The sequence below is a fragment of the Sprattus sprattus genome (genome assembly GCF_963457725.1).
Source record: "Sprattus sprattus genome assembly, chromosome: 4".
Classification (NCBI taxonomy): domain Eukaryota; kingdom Metazoa; phylum Chordata; class Actinopteri; order Clupeiformes; family Clupeidae; genus Sprattus; species Sprattus sprattus.
The window spans coordinates 34,516,022-34,535,393 of record NC_137923.1 but is presented as its reverse complement, the minus strand read 5'-3'; the positions used below and the strand labels follow the sequence as shown (position 1 = coordinate 34,535,393).

The 19,372-nt window shown below is 41.2% G+C and overlaps 1 protein-coding gene across 1 annotated transcript in view; it reads left to right on the top strand.

The window, feature by feature from the left end:
• LOC308363664 (LIM/homeobox protein Lhx8-like) overlaps window positions 1-18,854 on the top strand; it is a gene marked incomplete at its 3' end in the record, with an annotated part of 32,009 nt that extends 13,155 nt beyond the window's left edge. The window contains exons 5-7 of the mRNA XM_080836489.1: window positions 9,674-9,769; window positions 11,542-11,725; window positions 18,775-18,854. Of these exons, the coding sequence (XP_080692615.1) occupies window positions 9,674-9,769; window positions 11,542-11,725; window positions 18,775-18,854 (360 nt within the window). The remainder of the gene's footprint in view (window positions 1-9,673; window positions 9,770-11,541; window positions 11,726-18,774) is intronic.
• Between the last annotated feature and the right edge of the window lie 518 nt (window positions 18,855-19,372).

Here is a 19,372-nt window from a genome sequence, read left to right as displayed (position 1 = left end):
AACAATCAGTCAAGGCGAAAATCAAAACATTTGATGGCAACTGACCGGGTCATTTAGGCTACGATGTTTGACACGTTCATCAAGTTATTATTACACAAAATTATGGGGGCATTTTTTGCCCCTCTCCTAGTAATTTTAGGGGCAAAACTATATTTCTTAGGGGCAGTTTTGCCCTTTGCCCTCGTTAATTTCCGACGCTGCTTACACCTGATATAAGAAGACTGGTAGTTAGCTCTCTTGTTCTGTCACAGCTGGATTATTGCCAGATAGTATTGGCAAATGCCACCAAGAAAGACCTGAATAGACTTCAGCTAGTACAGAACAAGGCTGCACGCTTTGCTTTACAGTGTCCTTACAGAACCAGCATACAGAGTTTGCATGCCAGTCTCCACTGGCTAAAAATTGAAGACAGGATGGCTGCTGCACTTCTTTTGTCAACATGGTGCCTCTTGTAGTCCAAAACACCAGCATATCAGTATAGGCAACTAAATAAAAATGTAGCTTCACATAACCATGCCACTAGACGAGCAATAGAAAGTAGGTTTTCACTCCCCAGAGCTAAGACTAATTTCCTTAAACGCACTGTGGGATACAGAGCCATGAAGTCTTGGAACCTACTACCAACAGAAATCATGAATGTGACACATAAATGTACTGTATGTTCAAAAAGCAAATAATGAAACACTTGGGTACAGCATACTTGTGACACTAGATGGAGATGCACTGTACATAAATGGGTTGTGCTTTCTTACAGGGTTCGCAGTTCTCGCTTGAAATGTAAAATTGTATGATCATTATTTTTTTGTATTTTAAATTGTATGATCATTATTTGGGTATTTTAATTTTTTATATTGGTATCGTAATGTATGGTTTAAATGTTAGACATTGATATTGTAATGTATGTTTTAAATGTTAGATATTGGTATTGTAATGTATGTTTTAAATGTTTTGATATTTGTACGTAAGTCTTAAATGTGGACCCCACGAAAAGTAGCTCTGTCTTAGGGTAGAGCTAATGGGGATCCTTCTAAATAAACAAATACACGCAGTCTCACTCTGCTTCGCTCATTCCATGTCTTCCCACACACACACACACACACACACACGCGCGCAGTCTCACTGCTTCACTCATTCCACGTCTTCCCACACACACACACACACACACACACGCACACGCGCGCAGTCTCACTCTGCTTCGCTCATTTCACGTCTTCCCGCACACATTCACGCAGTATCTCTGTCACTCCCTCATTCTCTCACAGGTGGACAAAGCAAAACAACCCACTAAACAAACTAAAACAAAAACATCCTTAGGCTATTATCTCAGAGCTACATTATCATCAGACTTGGCGCATAAGGTCCACAAAGTTCAGTTCATAGGTGCTTGCGATAGCCCCATACCAAAAGGGAAAGTCAAGAATGTACTTTGATATTTGCGCAGCAAAGCCCGTAGGTAGGCTATTTAATGTTAGTAAATCCATACAAAGAGTAGATAGTCAAATAGGAGTCAAAGTGATATTCCAAATAATAAATCCATAACCTAGAACTCTTCTCAACTAACAGTAGCCTACACATCGAAATCCTGTGTCATTATCAACAAGACCTTTGCCAACACAAACAAGAGAAGGGAAACAAAAATCCTCAGGTTGAGATAAAAACGTTAAACGGAGGATGGCTATTATGCAAGCTAGATTATTTTAGTCATCTCCCGTTAGGAAGAAGCAATGGTAACAGATTCAATTTATCTTATCACCGCATCTTGTCCATATCCAACAGATTACACCGAACTTGGATATCTTATGTTCATTTCAGTTTCAGCTTCCTCTACCGATGAAAACTTCCACTCCTTTTCACTGTCCACAACAACCAACATAGCCGGGTACTTAATCCTAGTTGTTATGTCCAGTTTGTGGAGTCTTTCCCTTAGAGGCCAGAACGCATCCCTCTTTTTCCTCACTAGGACCGAGCTATCGGGAATAATCCGGAATCTTGCTGTTAAAATCGGCGTTCTTTGAAAGCGTGCAGAATCTTCAACTTTGTCTGGAAGTGTTGTACTCTGAAGATGATCGCTCGCAGGCGACGTGATTGCATTGACCCCAGGCGGTGAGCCTTTCTCAAAATCCGTCAGGTTTAACGTCAGGCCCCACTGGGCCTTGAACAGATTCACCAAAAAGGGGATCATTCCAAGTGGATTTTCCGACTTCTCGGGTACGTCCAAAACTTTAAGATTCTTCTCCCGTTGCCTGTTTTCGAGTAGGTCGATATGTTCCACTGCCTGGGCGAGATCTTTCTTCAATGCCTCGATTGTAGTTTGTTGAACATCTATTTGGACTCCATGCTGATGTACCTCGCTAGTAATTAATTCCACTTTCTTGTCGCTGGAGTCTAATCGTTTAACTAATGATGCCATAAGTGTATTTGCTGCTGTTTGCATGTCCAAAAGTTTATCCATCTTGGACTCCAGATCGTCAAATCTGGCCGCACTTGTAGGCATATCTGTCTTTTTACTTGATCTGGTGTTCATATGCCAGAAATTGACTTCCTTTTCTGCGCAAAGTAGAGTAATTGACGGATGAGGTTTTAGATGAGTTTCAATTTATATATTTAGGTTTATTGTGCTCACAGCATGTAGAGCTCTATCCTCTCCGGTCTATATATCTATATATATATATATATATATATAGATATATACAGCCGCGGAAAAAAATAAGAGACCACTTCAGAATTATCAGTTTCTCTGGTTTTACTATTTATTGGTATGAGTTAAAGTAAAATGGACATTTTAGTTGTATTCTATAAACTACTGACAACATGTCTACCAAATTTCAAATAAAAATATTGTCATTTAGAACATTTATTTGCAGAAATATGACAATTGGTCAAAATAGCAAAAAAAGATGCAGTGTTTCCAGATCTTGAATAATGCAAAGAAAACAAGTTTGTATTCATTTTTAAACTACACAATATTAATGCTTTAACTTAGGAAGAGTTCAGAAATCAATATTTTGTGGAAAACCTTGATTTACAATCACAGCTTTCATGTGTTTTGGCATGCTCTCCACCAGGCTTTCACATTGCCGTTGGGTTACTTTATGCTACTCCTGGCGCAAAAATGTAAGTAGCTCGGCTTCTTTTCATGGCTTGTGACCATCCATCTTCCTCTTGATCACATTTCAGAGGTTTTTAATGGGATTCAGGTCTGGGAATTGGACTGGCCATGACAGGGTCCTGATCTGGTGGTCCTTCTTCCACACATTTACTGGCCTGGCTGTGTGGAATGGAGCATTGCCCTGCTGGAAAAAAACACTCCTCAGAGTTGGGGAACATTGTCTGAGCAAAAGGAAGCAAGTTTTTCTTCCAGGACAACGTTGTACTTTGCCTGGCTGAGGTTTGTAAAAGACCATAAGGATTGAACCAAAGCGGACTGGAGGTCATTTTCTAAGTTCATCTCCTCTGATGAGTCCAATTTTCAACTTTGCCCAACACATGGTCATCTGATGGCTAGACGGAGACCTGGAGAGGCCTACAAGCCACAGAGTCTGGCACCTACTGTGAAATTTGGTGGAGGATCGGTGATGATCTGGGGGTGCTTCAGCAAGGCTGGAATCGGGCAGATTTGTCTTTGTGAAGGACGCATGAATCAAGCGAGGTACAACGTTTTCCTGGAAGAAACCTTACTTCCTTTTGCTGTGACAATGTTCCCCAACTCTGAGGAGTCTTTTTTCCAGCAGACAATGCTCCATGCCACACAGCCAGGTCAGTGAAGGTGTGGATGAAGGACCCCCACATCAGGACCCTGTCATGGCTAGCCCAATCTCCAGACCTGAATCCCATTTAAAAGCGGTGGAATGTGATCAAAAGGAAGATGGAAGGTCATAAGCCATCAAACAAAGCCGAGCTGCTTACATTTTTGCACCAGGAGTAGTATAAAGTCACCCAACGGCAATGTGAAAGACTGGTGGAGAGCATGCCAAGACATATTAAAGCTGTGACCTGTAAATCAAGGTTATTCCACCAAATATTGATTTCTGAACTCTTCCTAAGTTAAAACATTAGTATTATGTTGTTTAAAAATGAATATGAGCTTGTTTTCTTTGCATTATTCGAGATCTGGAATCACTGCATTTTTTTTTGTTATTTTGACTAATTGTCATTTTTCTGCAAATAAATGCTCTAAATGACAATATTTTTATTTGAAATTTGGTAGAAATGTTGTCAGTAGTTTATAGAATGAAGCAAAAATGTTAATTTTACTCAAACACATACCAATAAATAGTCCAACCAGAAAAACTGATAATTTCGAAGTGGTCTCTTAATTTTTCCACGGCTGTGTATATATATATATATATATATATATATATATATATATATATATATATATTATAATAATACTACTTGTAACGGAGTTGAATAATCTGTTTAACTATGTGATATATATACTGTATAACTGGGAGCATGAGCGGCGTGAGAGACCGGAGAGGATAGAGCTCTCAATGCTGTGGGCACAATAAACCTAAATATATAAATTGAAACTCGTCTAAAACCTCATCCGTCAATTACTCTACTTTGCGCAGAAAAGGAAGTCAATTTCTGGCAATTTCTGGTCAATTTATGGCATTTGTCCAGTCAATTTATATATACTATATAGTATGGAACCCACCGGTAGCATGTCTCCAAGGATCTCCACCCTTATCCCAAGCATTTGTATATTCCTGTACAGTAGGCCTTAGTGGACTTTGGAAAAACCTTCATTGAGAGCCTCCAAGAACTTCAGTTTATATATAAATTGACTGGACAAAATGATTGGCTAAGGGATAATCCCACGTGTGTTGTTGCCTACCCCACTCGGCCTCCGGCCTCGGTGGCTATGTCGGAACACCACCCGTGGGATTATCCCATACCTACCCCACTCCCACTCGTGCTATATTGCTTAAATGTTGTTGTTGTTGTTGTTTTTTTGATATGTAGGATACATGGTTGTGCAGGAAAATCATCATTTGATTGGTTTTATGCAGACTCTGTGTCCCTGAGCCTTCTATCGTCCGCTGCATGCCTTCGAGTCTGCTTAGAACATGGCATAGCTGTACTCAAGGAATTTAAATCCCAAGCCCAAATCGGGTCTCGAGTATTTTGAAGGCAAGTCTATTGTCACTAAGAGTGCGACTTAAGTGCAACTCGAGTCCAGGTCGCAGACTCGATTCCCCATCTCTGGTTGCTAGCTTTGAGGCTAACTAACTTTAGTTAATGTCATCAGTACAGCAAGAGAATGTTTCGGACATGACAAAGGAGAAAATGACAAGACCATAGGTTTGTTACACACTACAACATTAGTGTTTCACAAATTAACCAACTGGAATACTCCTGTATACTCCACAGATAGTGGAACTTGGTGCCTTGTAGTGGACTTGAATACTTTAGTCTAGGATATGTACCAGGGTTTGGGGCCTGCCTAGTTGCCATAGTGAACAATCCCCTGGGGATGCTTGCAAGGGAACCTTTGCATTTTACACCTTGGATCAGCATGTAGCCTTGAGTCGCATTGAGTTCAGTGAACCCTGAAATCAATATTCGCTGTGTTGGATTTTCCACCATTTTGGATTTTATCTAAGTGTTTCTTAGCTACTCCTAAAACAAACACATATTTCACAGGATATCTTCACACAGCCTCATAAAATATTTTTGAAAGCATTCACCCAGCTAACAACCAATCAACATCGGTGACAAAGCTGCCAAACAGAAGGTGAACCCTAGCCTGGATACCAGCCCGAACTCCGCCCACAAAAAAATTTGGACGGGAAGTTCGGTCTGGCTCTTCGGCCGTTGGGGAGACATTTTTCCTGGTAGAAAACAGTACAGCCAATCAAAGTGCCAGGGCGGGCTTTATACGATGATCGACAGATGATGAACAGTAACGTAATCAACCACGTCACCAAAGAGCGCTCAGTTCAAATTCGTGTTCAACAAACATGGCTGCCGCTGGAGAGCTAATATGTGTAGATTCTGCCATTGAGTCGGTTTTAGAAGACCTCGACAGCCCCTTAACTTTGAAAGAGGAACAAAGAAACGCAATCAAGGCATTTGTTGATCGTAAAGATGTTTTTGCCGTCCTTCCTACGGGATCCGGTAAAAGTTTAATGTATCAGATGGTCATAGTACGTTGCTCTGATTAGTTCTAGGTATCCAATTGAGCGAAGAGGCATTTTCTTTCCTGGTTCGTTGAAACACGCCCCATAATCACAACTCAATGGAGCAGACTCAGACTCATATTCTGACTAGAATTATGAGTATGACATCGTCAGGCTAGGTGAACCCATATCTCAGGAGCTCTTTTATGTATCTAGTATCTACACCAAGAGAGAGAAAAAAAAGCCCCATTTAACCAGTTGGGGGCGCTCTTATAATCCTTTTTTATATACTGATGTGCCTCATTTATAAAACTTACTTACGCACAGATTTGATCTTAGAGTGTGAGTGCGATCAAATCCACGTCAAAGTACAGATTTATAAAAACCGCCTTAGGCGTGGAAAAGGACGTAGATCTACGTCGGGTTCTAGTTTGTGTAAGTACATTTCCTTGTGGCAATACTGGAGTACTGCAGGAATTTAGAACTCTTCAAAAACCGACAGCCGACACGCAGTTTCATCATCATCGTAAGCACCACCGTCACCATTAGGGCTAATGGTGAAAGGCCATATTAATGTTTTGCTCAATAAAATCAATGAAACTATTAGAATTATTCACACATGAATGAGATTTATGTCTTATAGGTATTCTGTTTTAATTTCACAAGTGTAAAACATTTTGCTCAAACTATCGCCTATAAAAAGTCTAATAGTGGCTTATTTTTCAGGAGGAGATATGGCTGCATTGGCCTTGTTAGAGGATATTGCTAACTGCGCAATAAGGAGAAAAAGGGTTTTTTCATGATCGCGCAGACTTTTGTCACAGGATGACGTATGGCTGATAAGCAGGTACCGCTTGCCGAGAGCGTTATGCCCAAATGGCCTCTCATTTACCACCAGATGCAACCAGGCCATACATGTTCAGGTTTTGTCTGTTCTTGGATTCCTGGCTACAGGAACATTCCGACGAGAAATTGGAGACCAGTCGAGCAATCCCCGTCATCATTAAGCAGAATTTTGCCCGATGTTCTTCGCAGTATTATCCCTCTATATGCCTGCAATTTATTAGATTTCCATACAGTGCCCAGGAACAGCAAAATGTGAAAGAGGATTTCCTGCGTAAAACAGGGTTCCCAATGTATTCTCATCCAGATTGCGCAGACTCAGACAGCCTAGGAAGCCCACTTCAATACAGCACATGCCCGTGCGCGGTCGGTAGTGGAGCGCACCAAAGTCATGGTGCTGCTGCCGCAGATGCGGATTCTGCTGCTGCTCGTGCCGCAGGTGCGGCCGCTGGGGCTTCGGAGACGTGTCTACTACATGTCAAATACTTAGCTTTTGCCATTACGCCACCTGACAGGCTTTCTAACAATGTATTGGCCCGCATCTGCTCTTTCATCAGCAGAACGTCGATGTCAGCATCACTTTAATTCTTCTGTTTACATGTTTCTTTCTTGCTTGCCATTGTCACAGAGAGTTTGTGCATTGAGGATGCGCTCTGTTTGTGCATTGAAAATATGCTAATTAGATTAAATAGGGGCGTTTTGAGGGTGGAGAGTCAGTTGCGCACAATTCCACGATCATTTGTGATTTATAACCGAAGGATTGGCGTACACATGTTTTTTTGTGTGTACGTTCGTTTTCTGTGGATCATTTTAGAAAATGTCCCAAAATGTAGGATGGTTTCTATGCAACTTTATAAATGAGGCCCCTATGTCACAACATGTTGCCATTTCCTGTTCTGAGATTGTTTTTGACAGCAACGCTTGTGTTGCTACCTTAAGACAAGAGTTGGGTGCGGGAGTCATGACTGTGCATGGAGGTGAGAGCTTGAGAGCAGTGTAGAATAAGATCTACTGTAAAGGGGAATTAAAGTGGGACCAATAGCTGGGGGTTTCTTGACCAGGTCAGGGGTGTAGTCCAGGTGAGTATTATGTTACAGGAAGTGATCTGGGGTGTGACTTTAAGTAATGGCTTACGTTTGAGTAAAGTTTCAGTCTAAATCATAAAATGAACAAATTCAGTTTGTATTATACCTACAATTTCTCCCGGGCAGCCTAAGTTCTTAATTATATGTGTACTGTCTGCAATTTGACCGTACCAATGAGTGCATGATAACAATTAATTCACATGACCAGCAGAACAATTATAAGACCATTCACAACGCAGAATTGTTATCACAGTTGTTGTTAACGCTTAACAAGACATAACAAAGGACATGTGGTTAAGTTTGACAATCAGAACTTGGACAAATACTTTTTGTTGCCATTTGGAGGGGTATGATTTATTTCAGTAGAACATATTTCTTTGAAGTTGTGTTAAATGCGATTTTCTGTGTCTCCAAATTTTACATTTGATATTGTAAACCTATGAATGTCATAGAATGTTTCCTGATTGTTTAACTGTTCACATGGGCCACTGTAGGTGCATTTCCATACCCTGTTTTAATGCGCATTTTCTCTATGTATCTCTATTAACTTCCCCAATGCACATAGAAATTTGATTCGCCAGAGGAAGGTGGCTTAACTAGTTATTCCAATTTATTTAATGCGCTTAACGTAGATGGAAATAGTTTATTCAAGCGATTCGCGTCATTTGTGTTTTATGTTAATGTTCGCAGTTGGACTGTAGACTACGTCCTGTCGCAGTGAGAAACAACTGTGCTGCTGGCTTCCCCAAATGTGATGTCCCTCTACTGCTTCTCAGTCTGCCAGCTAATACACCACACCTCATGCAGCATATGCAGTTGCTGTTATATACTAGTATAATATATCTATGATTGCTGTGTGTTGTTTCCCCTCATTGCCCATGGGCACCTAGTTTATTGTAGGCTAACCGATTAACTTAATTTACGTGCAAAGTTTCGAAGTGCAAACTTTGACGGTATATTGTTTAACTGTAGCCAACTGCATACACACATCTATGGCCAGTGGTCTTGCTTACGCCAAAACGTTCTCCCACAACACGGTATTCTGCGCAGGTTGCGAGTTTATAAAGCGCTATAGCAAGGCGCTCGTCTGTGGGGACTAGGGACTGGAATTTGCAGGGACCTCCCGATACGATACTATCACGATACTTAGGTGGCGATTCGATATGTATCGCGATTCTGTGGGTATTGCGATTTTGCAAGTGATTCGATATAACGATTTCTTGCAATTTCTTTTGGTTATTATTTTGTTTAAACTGGACCATGGAAAACAGTTGAATGATGCATTCAATTACAACACAGTCAAATTCACTTAGAGTGAATTTGACCTGCGGCCTCTGTGGCTACGGCCGAACACCACCCGTGGGATTATCCCTTACCTACCCCACTCCCACTCGTGCTATATTGCTTAAGAGCTCAATAGCTACAGCATTGATAATTCTGACTTCGGAAAGGAGGGCGTACATTATAGCCTTCTAACCTTTCCTCCAAATTAGACTAAGCACTCAGGTGATTGGAAACGGTCGCTGATGCGCATTTGGTTTGTGCGAATCACCGTGAATGTGCATAGCTAATGCGAACAGGCTTAATGGAAACGCACCTTGTATGTGTGTGTGATTTCAGGTAATGCAAGCTCAGTTTGTCCAGGATAATAACCCAGATGGTCAGACTCTACAGAAGCTGGCAGAGAGGACTGGACTCAGTCGCAGAGTCATTCAGGTAAGACTTCATCATGATGATGATGATGATGAAGGGGCCCATATTTTGACTTCTTTTACCACTGTAATGTTTGTCAGGATTCAATTCCTTCCTGCAGATTATAAAGTCATATGAGGTATAAGCATATGAGGTCAGAGTATAAAGTCATAAGTGGTATGTGGCACAAGCATATGAAGTGGTGCTCGAGGGTCATTTGCAGTCATTCAGTCATTAGGTGGAAGCCAGGAGAAACTTATTTGGACCTGGGGCTCTAAGGTTTTTACATTTAGACAACTTAAGGAGTTGGTTATCCTGGAACAGTAAGGAAATGGTGTCCCTCATTACATCAAAATATATCTTAATAGTCAGGAAGTAACTGCGATCAGGAAGGCTGCCATGTTGGCAGATTCATATGAACTTGCACACAGAGAATTGGGAGGAAGGGAGAGGACTGGAGGGGGTAAGAGAACGTGAGTAGAGAACAAGAGGTAAGATGGGGTGAGGTTGGAGGCAGGCCCACAGTGACTAGATCTCATTGTGGAAGCTGGAGATCCTCTAGACCTCCCCTTCAAGAGATGTTATCTACAACATTACTACTGTATAGGGCAGGACACATTCAATCTAGTTGTCCATTCCTGGAGAAGAAATGTTCCATCAGACATGATTCTTTCAAGACTGTTGCCCTTGTTAGTACAGACTGTTGCCCTTGTTAGTACAGACTGTTGCCCTTGTTGGTACAGACTGTTGCCCTTGTTGGTACAGACTGTTGCCCTGGTTAGTACAGCCTGTTGCCCTTGTTAGTACAGACTGTTGCCCTTGTTAGTACAGACTGTTGCCCTTGTTGGTACAGACTGTTGTCCTTGTTAGTACAGACTGTTGGTAAGTTGCCATGTGCTTGGGACCTCCCACAGTATTAGCAGACATTATTTAATCAGGCTTGATACCCTTCCACGTGACCCTAGTGCTACCCTAAAAGTGTCTCTTCCTGATCTAACTAAATCAGAAAATTGGAAAATCAGCTCACACAGAGAAGTGGGAGGAAGGGAGAGGACTGGAGGGGGTAAGAGAACGTGAGTAGAGAGCAAGAGGTAAGATGGGGTGAGGTTGGAGGCAGGCCCACAGTGACTAGATCTCATTGTGGAAGCTGGAGATCCTCTAGACCTCCCCTTCAAGAGATGTTATCTACAACATTACTACTGTATAGGGCAGGACACATTCAATCTAGTTGTCCATTCCTGGAGAAGAAATGTTCTTGTTAGTACAGACTGTGGCCCTTGTTAGTACAGACTGTTGCCCTGGTTGGTACAGACTGTTGCCCTTGTTGGTACAGACTGTTGTCCTTGTTAGTACAGACTGTTGGTATGTTGCCATGGGCTTGGGACCTCCCACAGTATTAGCAGACATTATTTAATCAGGCTTGATACCCTTCCACGTGACCCTAGTGCTACCCTAAAAGTGTCTCTTCCTGATCTAACTAAATCAGAAAATTGGAAAATCAGCTCAAAATCCAAATGTTTTAAATTGGACAATACGGAAAAAATGTTTTTCAAGAAGTTGTTCAAAGGTTTTCCTCCTTAATAAGCAAGGATGTCTGCTGCATTCCCTCTTTTCTTTTCTCTCCCTGATACTCTATCAAAATGCCACTCTAATTCAGATATCACCCCGTAAACCCAGGAACAGAGTGATGGTGGGAAGTTTGAGAAGAGGGAGGAGTGTTTTTACTGTTGTTTTGTTGTTGTTGCATACTTTTGCGAACTGCGAACTTGCCCTTATAAAAACGTTTTTCCATTCAGGTTTGGTTCCAGAACTGCCGAGCCCGGCACAAGAAACATGCGAGTCCCAGTCACACATCCTCTGGTCCACTGTCTGTCCTCCAGCCGGCCAGGCTGACCCCTCCTCTGGGGGATGAGTTGCCGTTGAGCAGCTACTCTACAGTGGATTCGCCCATCCTGACGGCTCTGCATTCATACATGGATGGTGAGGAGGCAGCTCTATTATTCTTGGTGCCTGGTTTCACTGCCTACAGATTACAGCAGGTAGCTACTGAAGAAAATGAGGTTGCATTTATTAACCACTCTTCTGCTGCTTTTACAAGGGGTCCCATTTGCAGAGCAGGAGAAACATACAGTGGGGAAAATAAGTATTTGAACCCCTTGCGATTTCACAAGTTTGGCCACTTGCAAAGAAATGTGTGATCTATAATTGTAATGGTAGGTGTATCTTAACAGTGAGAAACAGAATATCAACAAAAAAATCCAGAAAACTGACTGACAAAAATGTCTTAGTGCTAGTTGGTCACCAGGTTAACAAACATCTCAGGAGGGATTTTGGTCCACTCCTCTTTCCAGATCCTCTCCAAATCTTTAAGGTTGTGTTTTCAATGGGAGGGAATGAGGGAATGAGGTTCAAGCCCAATATTCCACGTTACATGGCCCCATCCATAGTCCCCTTGATGCGGTGGAGTCGTCCTGTACCCTTGGCAGAGAAACAGCCCCAAAGCATAATGTTTCCACCTCCATACTTGATGGTGGGTATGATGTACTCTTGGGGTCATATTCAGCATCCCCCCCCGTCAAACACGGCAAGTCGAGTTGATGCCAAAGAGCTTGATTTTGGTATAATCTGACCACATTCTGTCTCCCAATCTTCCCTAGAATCATTCAAGTGTGCAATGGTAAGCTTCAGATGGCCCTGTACATGCGCTTCCTTGAGCAGGGGGACCTTGCGAGTGCTGCAGTACTTCAAAAAATTACGGTGTGGTGTGTTGCCAATGGTTTTCTTGGTGACTCTGGTCCCAGCTGCCTTGAGATCATTCACAAGCTCCCCCTGTGTAGTTCTGGGGTTATTCTGCACCTTCCGAATGATCACTGATTCCGCACGAGGGGATATCTTGCATGGAGCCCCAGACCTAGAGCGGGTGACAGTTGTTTGGTGTTGCTTCCATTTATGAATAATCGCACCAATAGTTATCTGCTTCTCACCAAGCTGCTTGCCGGTGGTTTTGTAGCCCATTCCAGCCTTGTGCAGGTCTACAATCTTACCTCTGACGTCCTTGGACTTGCCCATGGTGGTGAGGTTGAAGTATGATTCTTTGGACAGGTTTCTTTTATACAGGTCACCAGTTGAGATCAGGTATACCTTGTTAGACCTAATGAGGACTAATCTGAGTGCTTTTTGGGCACATAACTGGCCATTGGGAGCCAGAATTCTTGCTGTTTGCTTGGGGGTTCAAATACTTATTTTTTGCATCAAATGCAAATAAAGTCATAAATCTTATAAAATGCAGTTTTCTGGATTTTTTTGTTGATATTCTGTTTCTCACTGTTAAAATACACCTACCATTAAAATTCAAGATCACACATTTCTTTGCAAGTGGCCAAACTTGCGAAGTCGGCAGGGGTTCAAATACTTATTTTCCCCACTGTAGATCCTAGAACTAAGCTAAGAGGAATGAAACTAGATTGATTTTAATAGTTTTGAAGCTTGATACAACTATAGTGAAATGTGAACTAGGTGTGGGTGGGGAAAAGCAGTAATGGCTTTTGAAATTACTAAACCAATCCAAACACCTGTTGAAGGAGAATACAACTAAATAAAAAATAAACTTTGGCTAAAAGCACAAGGGCATACAGAGGTTGATGGTGGGTCTTCTAGGAAAAGCCTGTAAGCATGTCCTTGTTGATATGCTTGTATTCCACAATTGAATTGGCTCCTTCAGTCTTTGTGTAGTGCAGAAAAGCTCTTTGTTCTCAGTAGCTTTTCAGGAGGATGTCTTATTATGCTTGTCTTGTTTCTTATTGTTGTTAAGACTGTTAAGATTGGGAGAAACCTATAGAATCTTCACTGTATCTGGTGTCCTGGTTTGACATTTTTAAATCAGGATTTTGAGTTATACCTACAACGTATAGTTTGATGTCATAATGTCGTATTCGATCTGCATTTGGGGCCCTGTTTTGACTGCAAAAATGGCTGGCGGACACAACCTTCTACCCCGGGTGGGTTGTCTAAACTCCAGCCTTCAATGAAGCTTTCTGTTGAGGCATGGATTTTGGATTTCGGCATGGTGACTATGGAATTTTGACAGGGAATGTGCCAATCACAAACCATCACCGCCCAAGTCTGATTTACAGTGGGGAAAATAAGTATTTGAACCCCTGCCGATTTCGCAAGTTTGGACACTTGCAAAGAAATGTGTGATCTAAAATTGTAATGGTAGGTGTATTTTAACAATGAGAAACAGAATATCAACAAATCCAGAAAACTGCATTTTATAACATTTATGACTTTATTTGCATTTTAAGCAGAAAATAAGTATTTGAACCCCCAACCAAACAGCAAGAATTCTGGCTCCCAATGACCAGTTATGTGCCCAAGAAGCACACAGATTAGTCCTCATTAGGTCTAACAAGGTACACCTGATCTCAACTGGTGACGTTTATAAAAGAAACCTGTCTAAAGAATCATACTTCACACCTTCAACCTCACTACCATGGGCAAGACCAAAAAGAGTTGTCCAAGGACGTCAGAGATAAGATTGTAGACCTGCACAAGGCTGGAATGGGCTACAAAATCATTGGCAAGCAGCTTGGTAGCAGGAAGCAGACCACTATTGGCGCGATTATTTCTAAATGGAAGCAACACCAAACAACTGTCAACCGCTCTAGGTCTTGGGTTCCATGCAAGATATCCCCTTGTGCGGTATCAGTGATCATCCGAATGGTGCAGAATAACCCCAGAACTACACAGGGGGAGGTTGTGAATGATCTCAAGGCAGCTGGGACCACAGTCACCAAGAAAACCATTGGCAACACACTACGCCGTACTATGATGAGGCCATGTAACATGGAATATTGGGCGTGAACCTCATTCCCTCATTCCCTCCCATTGAAAATGCAACCTTAAGGATTTGGAGAGGATCTGCAAAGAGGAGTGGGCAAAAATCCCTCCTGAGATGTGTGTAAACCTGGTGACCAACTACAAGAAAGGTCTGATATCTGTGCTTGCCAACAAGGGTTAATCCACCAAGAACTAAGTCATGTTTAGTTAGGGGTTCAAATACTTATTTTCTGCTTCAAATGCAAATAAAGTCATAAATCTTATAAAATGCAGTTTTCTGGATTTTTTTGTTGATATTCTGTTTCTCACTGTTAAAGTACACCGACCATAACAATTTATTTTCCCCACTGTATCTATCTGGCAAAGAATATCACGTTCCCTGTAACGGAAAAGTAGCACATTATGCCTGCATATTCTGTATTGCTAAAGATGCAGGAGCGAACCAGTGTTTTGGGATTAATACAATGAATATATTTGAATATGGGCAAAGTTAACACATATCCTGGCAGACTTTTAAGAAAGAATATAATGTTTGTTTTAAAAAGTTAAAGACTCACACTGCACGAAAAGCAAGATTATCAGGCCCTTATACGCTGTGATACAGCCGCGAATGATCACCATTCCTGGCTGATCGCGGACATTCCCCCGAAATATCCGTCTGTCGCATACGGACGGAATTTCCCGGGAAGGAACCTGCGAGGGGAGGGGGCCGATGTGTTTAGCATTCTCACCTCCCGCTGACAGAGGTGCGAAATGCTCTTATTAGCATATTGACTGTCAGCAGTCTAGCCACGCACACCCTGCTGCAGCCATTGGTTGAAAACGACAAGGAATTGAATTAAAACGTCTTGTGATGAGACGGAATGAGATTCTGTCTATAGGTCAGCTTTCAACTGACAAAACGTATCCCCTCCCATTTACAGCTATTGCCCCCATAAAAACGAAATAAAAATCTACACGATAATAATTTAATTAATATTCTGTCTTTAGGGTTTTGCTCCAGGGTTATCACATTTCTTGATTCACCTTCCGTTTTCAGACTACTGTTTTTAGGGTTTTAATTTCGGGGATATCACCCTTCTTGCTTTGCCTTTCAGTTTCAGAGTTCGAATGTTCCCATGTAGCCTACTCATATTCCGGAGCTTCCTCTCTGTAATGTTCTTGAGATTCACTTTTGGCATGTAATTATACAGAGTCGGGCTTACTCTGATATTGAGATAGTCATTTCGCAACTTGGGACATGTTTGCCACTCGTACATATCTAACCTGTGTCTTTTCAGGTAGATTTTACGCGAGCTTCGTGAGATTTGAACCTGCGCTCTTCAGGTTAGTGGTACGATGATAGCTAGTCGGTGCAAATAAGTACCTGGTTTATCATTCCTCCCCCCTCTGAGGTATTTCTCTTCTGTTACTGGAGCCAGCGAATTGGGAATTGTTTAGTGGACTTATGTGACGTTTTAATTATGTTTATGTAAAGGCGCCCGAGGCAACATTAGAAACATTAGACTCGAATAATAAACGTTCAATTTCTAGTATTTTTTACACATAGTAAGTTTCAATAACACCATACCATTTGACCATCGACATTCACAGTGGTGTAGTGGTCCCTGGAGAAGTGGGTATACTCTTTATTTATTCATACAGCACAGGATAAACACCCTGTTTTGAGAAGTGGGTATACCCAATGCTGACTGAAAAATAAGTGGGTATACTCCGTATACCTGCGTATACACTGGACTACACCACTGGACATTCAAGGAGCAAAGATGAGACGTCGTTGTGTGGTGAGAACTGATAAAAAAAATCGCCTGCCTTCTGTTTTCCACGGTAGATCGCATGTTATGGTAGAAATGGCTTAGCATGGGTGGGATGGGGAAAGATAACACCTTTCCATCCAGACGCAAATTTAGCTAATCGGAATCTGTAAGTGGTTTCCAGATATATATAGTTGATCTCTCTTATTTGACGAAGCAGTGAGTTAGCTGTCTTTCAATGTCTCTTGTCAAATTATCTCACATGTTTATGGTGGTATGTGTTTAAAAGTTTTAACTTAGGTTATGTGTAATGCTCCTAACTTATATATTATTATTTCACCTTAATGTTCTTGAGATTCGTTTCTGGCATGTAATTATACAGAGTCAGGCTTACTCTGATAACAGTCATTAAGAGTCGTTAACAGTCGTTAAGCAACTTGGGCCATGGTTGCCACTAGTGGGGATCGAACCTGTGACTTTCAGGTTTTTTAAATCAGTGAAGCAGTGACGGGTAGGGATGAGAACCTTTACGATTTTAACGATTCCGGTTCCTTATCGATTCCTGCTTATCGATTCGATTCCTTATCGATTCTCTTATCGATTCTTATTGGGTAAGGGGTGAAAAAAGAGCACAAACGGGTTTTTTACATTAATGTTCTTTTATATAAATTTCTAGAATGCTGCACACACCATAAACAGAATGTTTACATAAATAACCAAAAACTTTTATTAAAAAACAGACATTCTTGCCACTAAATATAAAACAACAATATTGAAATGCATGTGGTGAGAGTGTCAACTCTAAAGCTATACATTGACATTGCAGAGCACTGTTGATTGCTATTTCACTCATTCACTCATCTATTCTGTATAGATGAGTGTATGAGTGAATGAGTGAAATAGCAAACAACCCCTATACAACCCTTCCTCTGCTACCTACTGATCTTTCTTTTCCAGAGCAGATATACCTCAGGAAATGTCTCATAATTGTTGGAACATTACAATGCATCCAGGTTTAGTTTAAGTTAGTCCAATCTAAACCCCTCCCTCATTGCGCTCTTGAGATAAACTAAATCTGGCACTAACAAAATCGTTGAATTTTCTGATCTGACATGAAGCCCTTGTTATTGAGTAAAGGCGTTGTTTTCAATCCAGGTCAATTCAATTAACATAACAAAACCAAGGCCTGGCCAAGGGAAGGGGTGGGAGGCTTTCACATCAATGTGGGCTTCTACGGCAATACACAGGGTCGAAGACTGTCGTAAATCCCACATTTCATGCAGTGTCAAGCATTTCGGGAAGAGGTAGTATAATTTGAGTTAAATGCTCAATCGGCAGTAAACCAATGCCATCCATGATGGAAATACACAATAATGACATATCTTGTCATTTTTATGCTGTTCTTTCCCTTTCAGTGGCATATCTCATGTCGTCAGTACAGTCACCAGGAGCCTCCTTTTACACAAATGAATACCTTGATGTCCACTCTCCCGTTGATCTGATGCTTAGCTAAACAGGCTTTCACCTATGGGGCACCAAGTGTGACGCACCCTGTTCTTTCAAATGCATTCATTTATTCCCAAACCATGTAACACTGTAATTCATTTTGTAATGCCTTTTGTACATGAAAAGCACAAACGCATTGGCATTGGATCCATGGAACATTAAAGGGAGCACAATCGTTCCTGCTCAGAACACGACTGTGCTCACCATCCTTTCGCTCTATATGTGGAAAATCCATCTATGGACCAGCGCAAGAATCTGAGATTAGAAATTGCCAGATCAAAACATCATTGGCTATCTTAACTGCTACCCAGACATGGGGACATAGGGAGCTGCACAGTATATTTGCCTTGTCATCCTATGCTATCCTATTGGGAGTGACAATATGTGAGATTCAGTGTCATGTACATGAGACATAAGAAATGTTGAAAATCCATGGCCCTTACTCCTCTATCCAGCAGTTACAGACTTTTGTATGGACTATGTAACATTTCAAGGTACACTTTGCCTTTTGGAATATGATTCTGGCATGGTACTTAGTTGGGCTTGGGTTTTTCAAGTTGTTTGTGGTAAAAATACCCGCACTTACTTTATGGCAAAGCCTTTTATCACGGTAAACCATTTCAGAAACAAGGATTGAGCCAGTGTAAGTCAATGACTTTGATTTGGTTTCTGAAATCCCTGCCAAATAATACTGTGAAAAGTAACGTTTTAGTCATGCTGGAATGTGTGCCAAAAACGTGTTACCACAGTGACCAAATCTCAAAAACATATTATTACCACAGTGAATAACTCTCTCTTAAGCGCCACATGGAATCCGCATGCTTGATTAAGTCAATCACCTGTTTTTCTCCCAGTAGCAGATCAAAAATATTTTCTTTCAGCGTATCCTTGTGTGTGTTTGATGTTTATCTTTCTTTGTTCTTTCTCTAGTGCACCCTCCTAGTACATCTCTACTTTTCCAGCCTCTTCTCGCCCATTCGATGACACACCTGCCAGTCAACCACGCCTGAACCTCCCATCCAGTGTGAAAGACTTGCCTCCAAGAGGTCTTTTGAGAACCACAAGAAAAATGATAGAAATTGGAGACTGATACGTTAGAGCTCATGACTGATATGGAAAAAAATTGACCAAAACTGGATTTAAGTATCTTTATTGTTTAATATAAAATATTTTGTTTTGTTTAATATATCTATGTTGATAATGTATTCCCTTACATGTATTTTTACGAGAGCACCCTCTTTTAGAATGTTTTGGTTTAATATTTTAGTCTGTTTTTTTTTGTTTTCCCCAGTCAATGACGGCTTGTTTTGTCGATAGTTCTCATCACTTTGTAAAAAAAATCTAATAAAACACATAAAGCAATGCATTAACATCTGCTTTTAAAATTATTATTGTGTTTATATTTATTATTATTATTATTATTATTATTATTATAGACAGACTGGTTAACAACTCAGCCAATAAGGAAGTAGTTTACATTAGACATTTTCACTGTTCTTTCTGGATTGGCTCCACCAAATTTAACAAA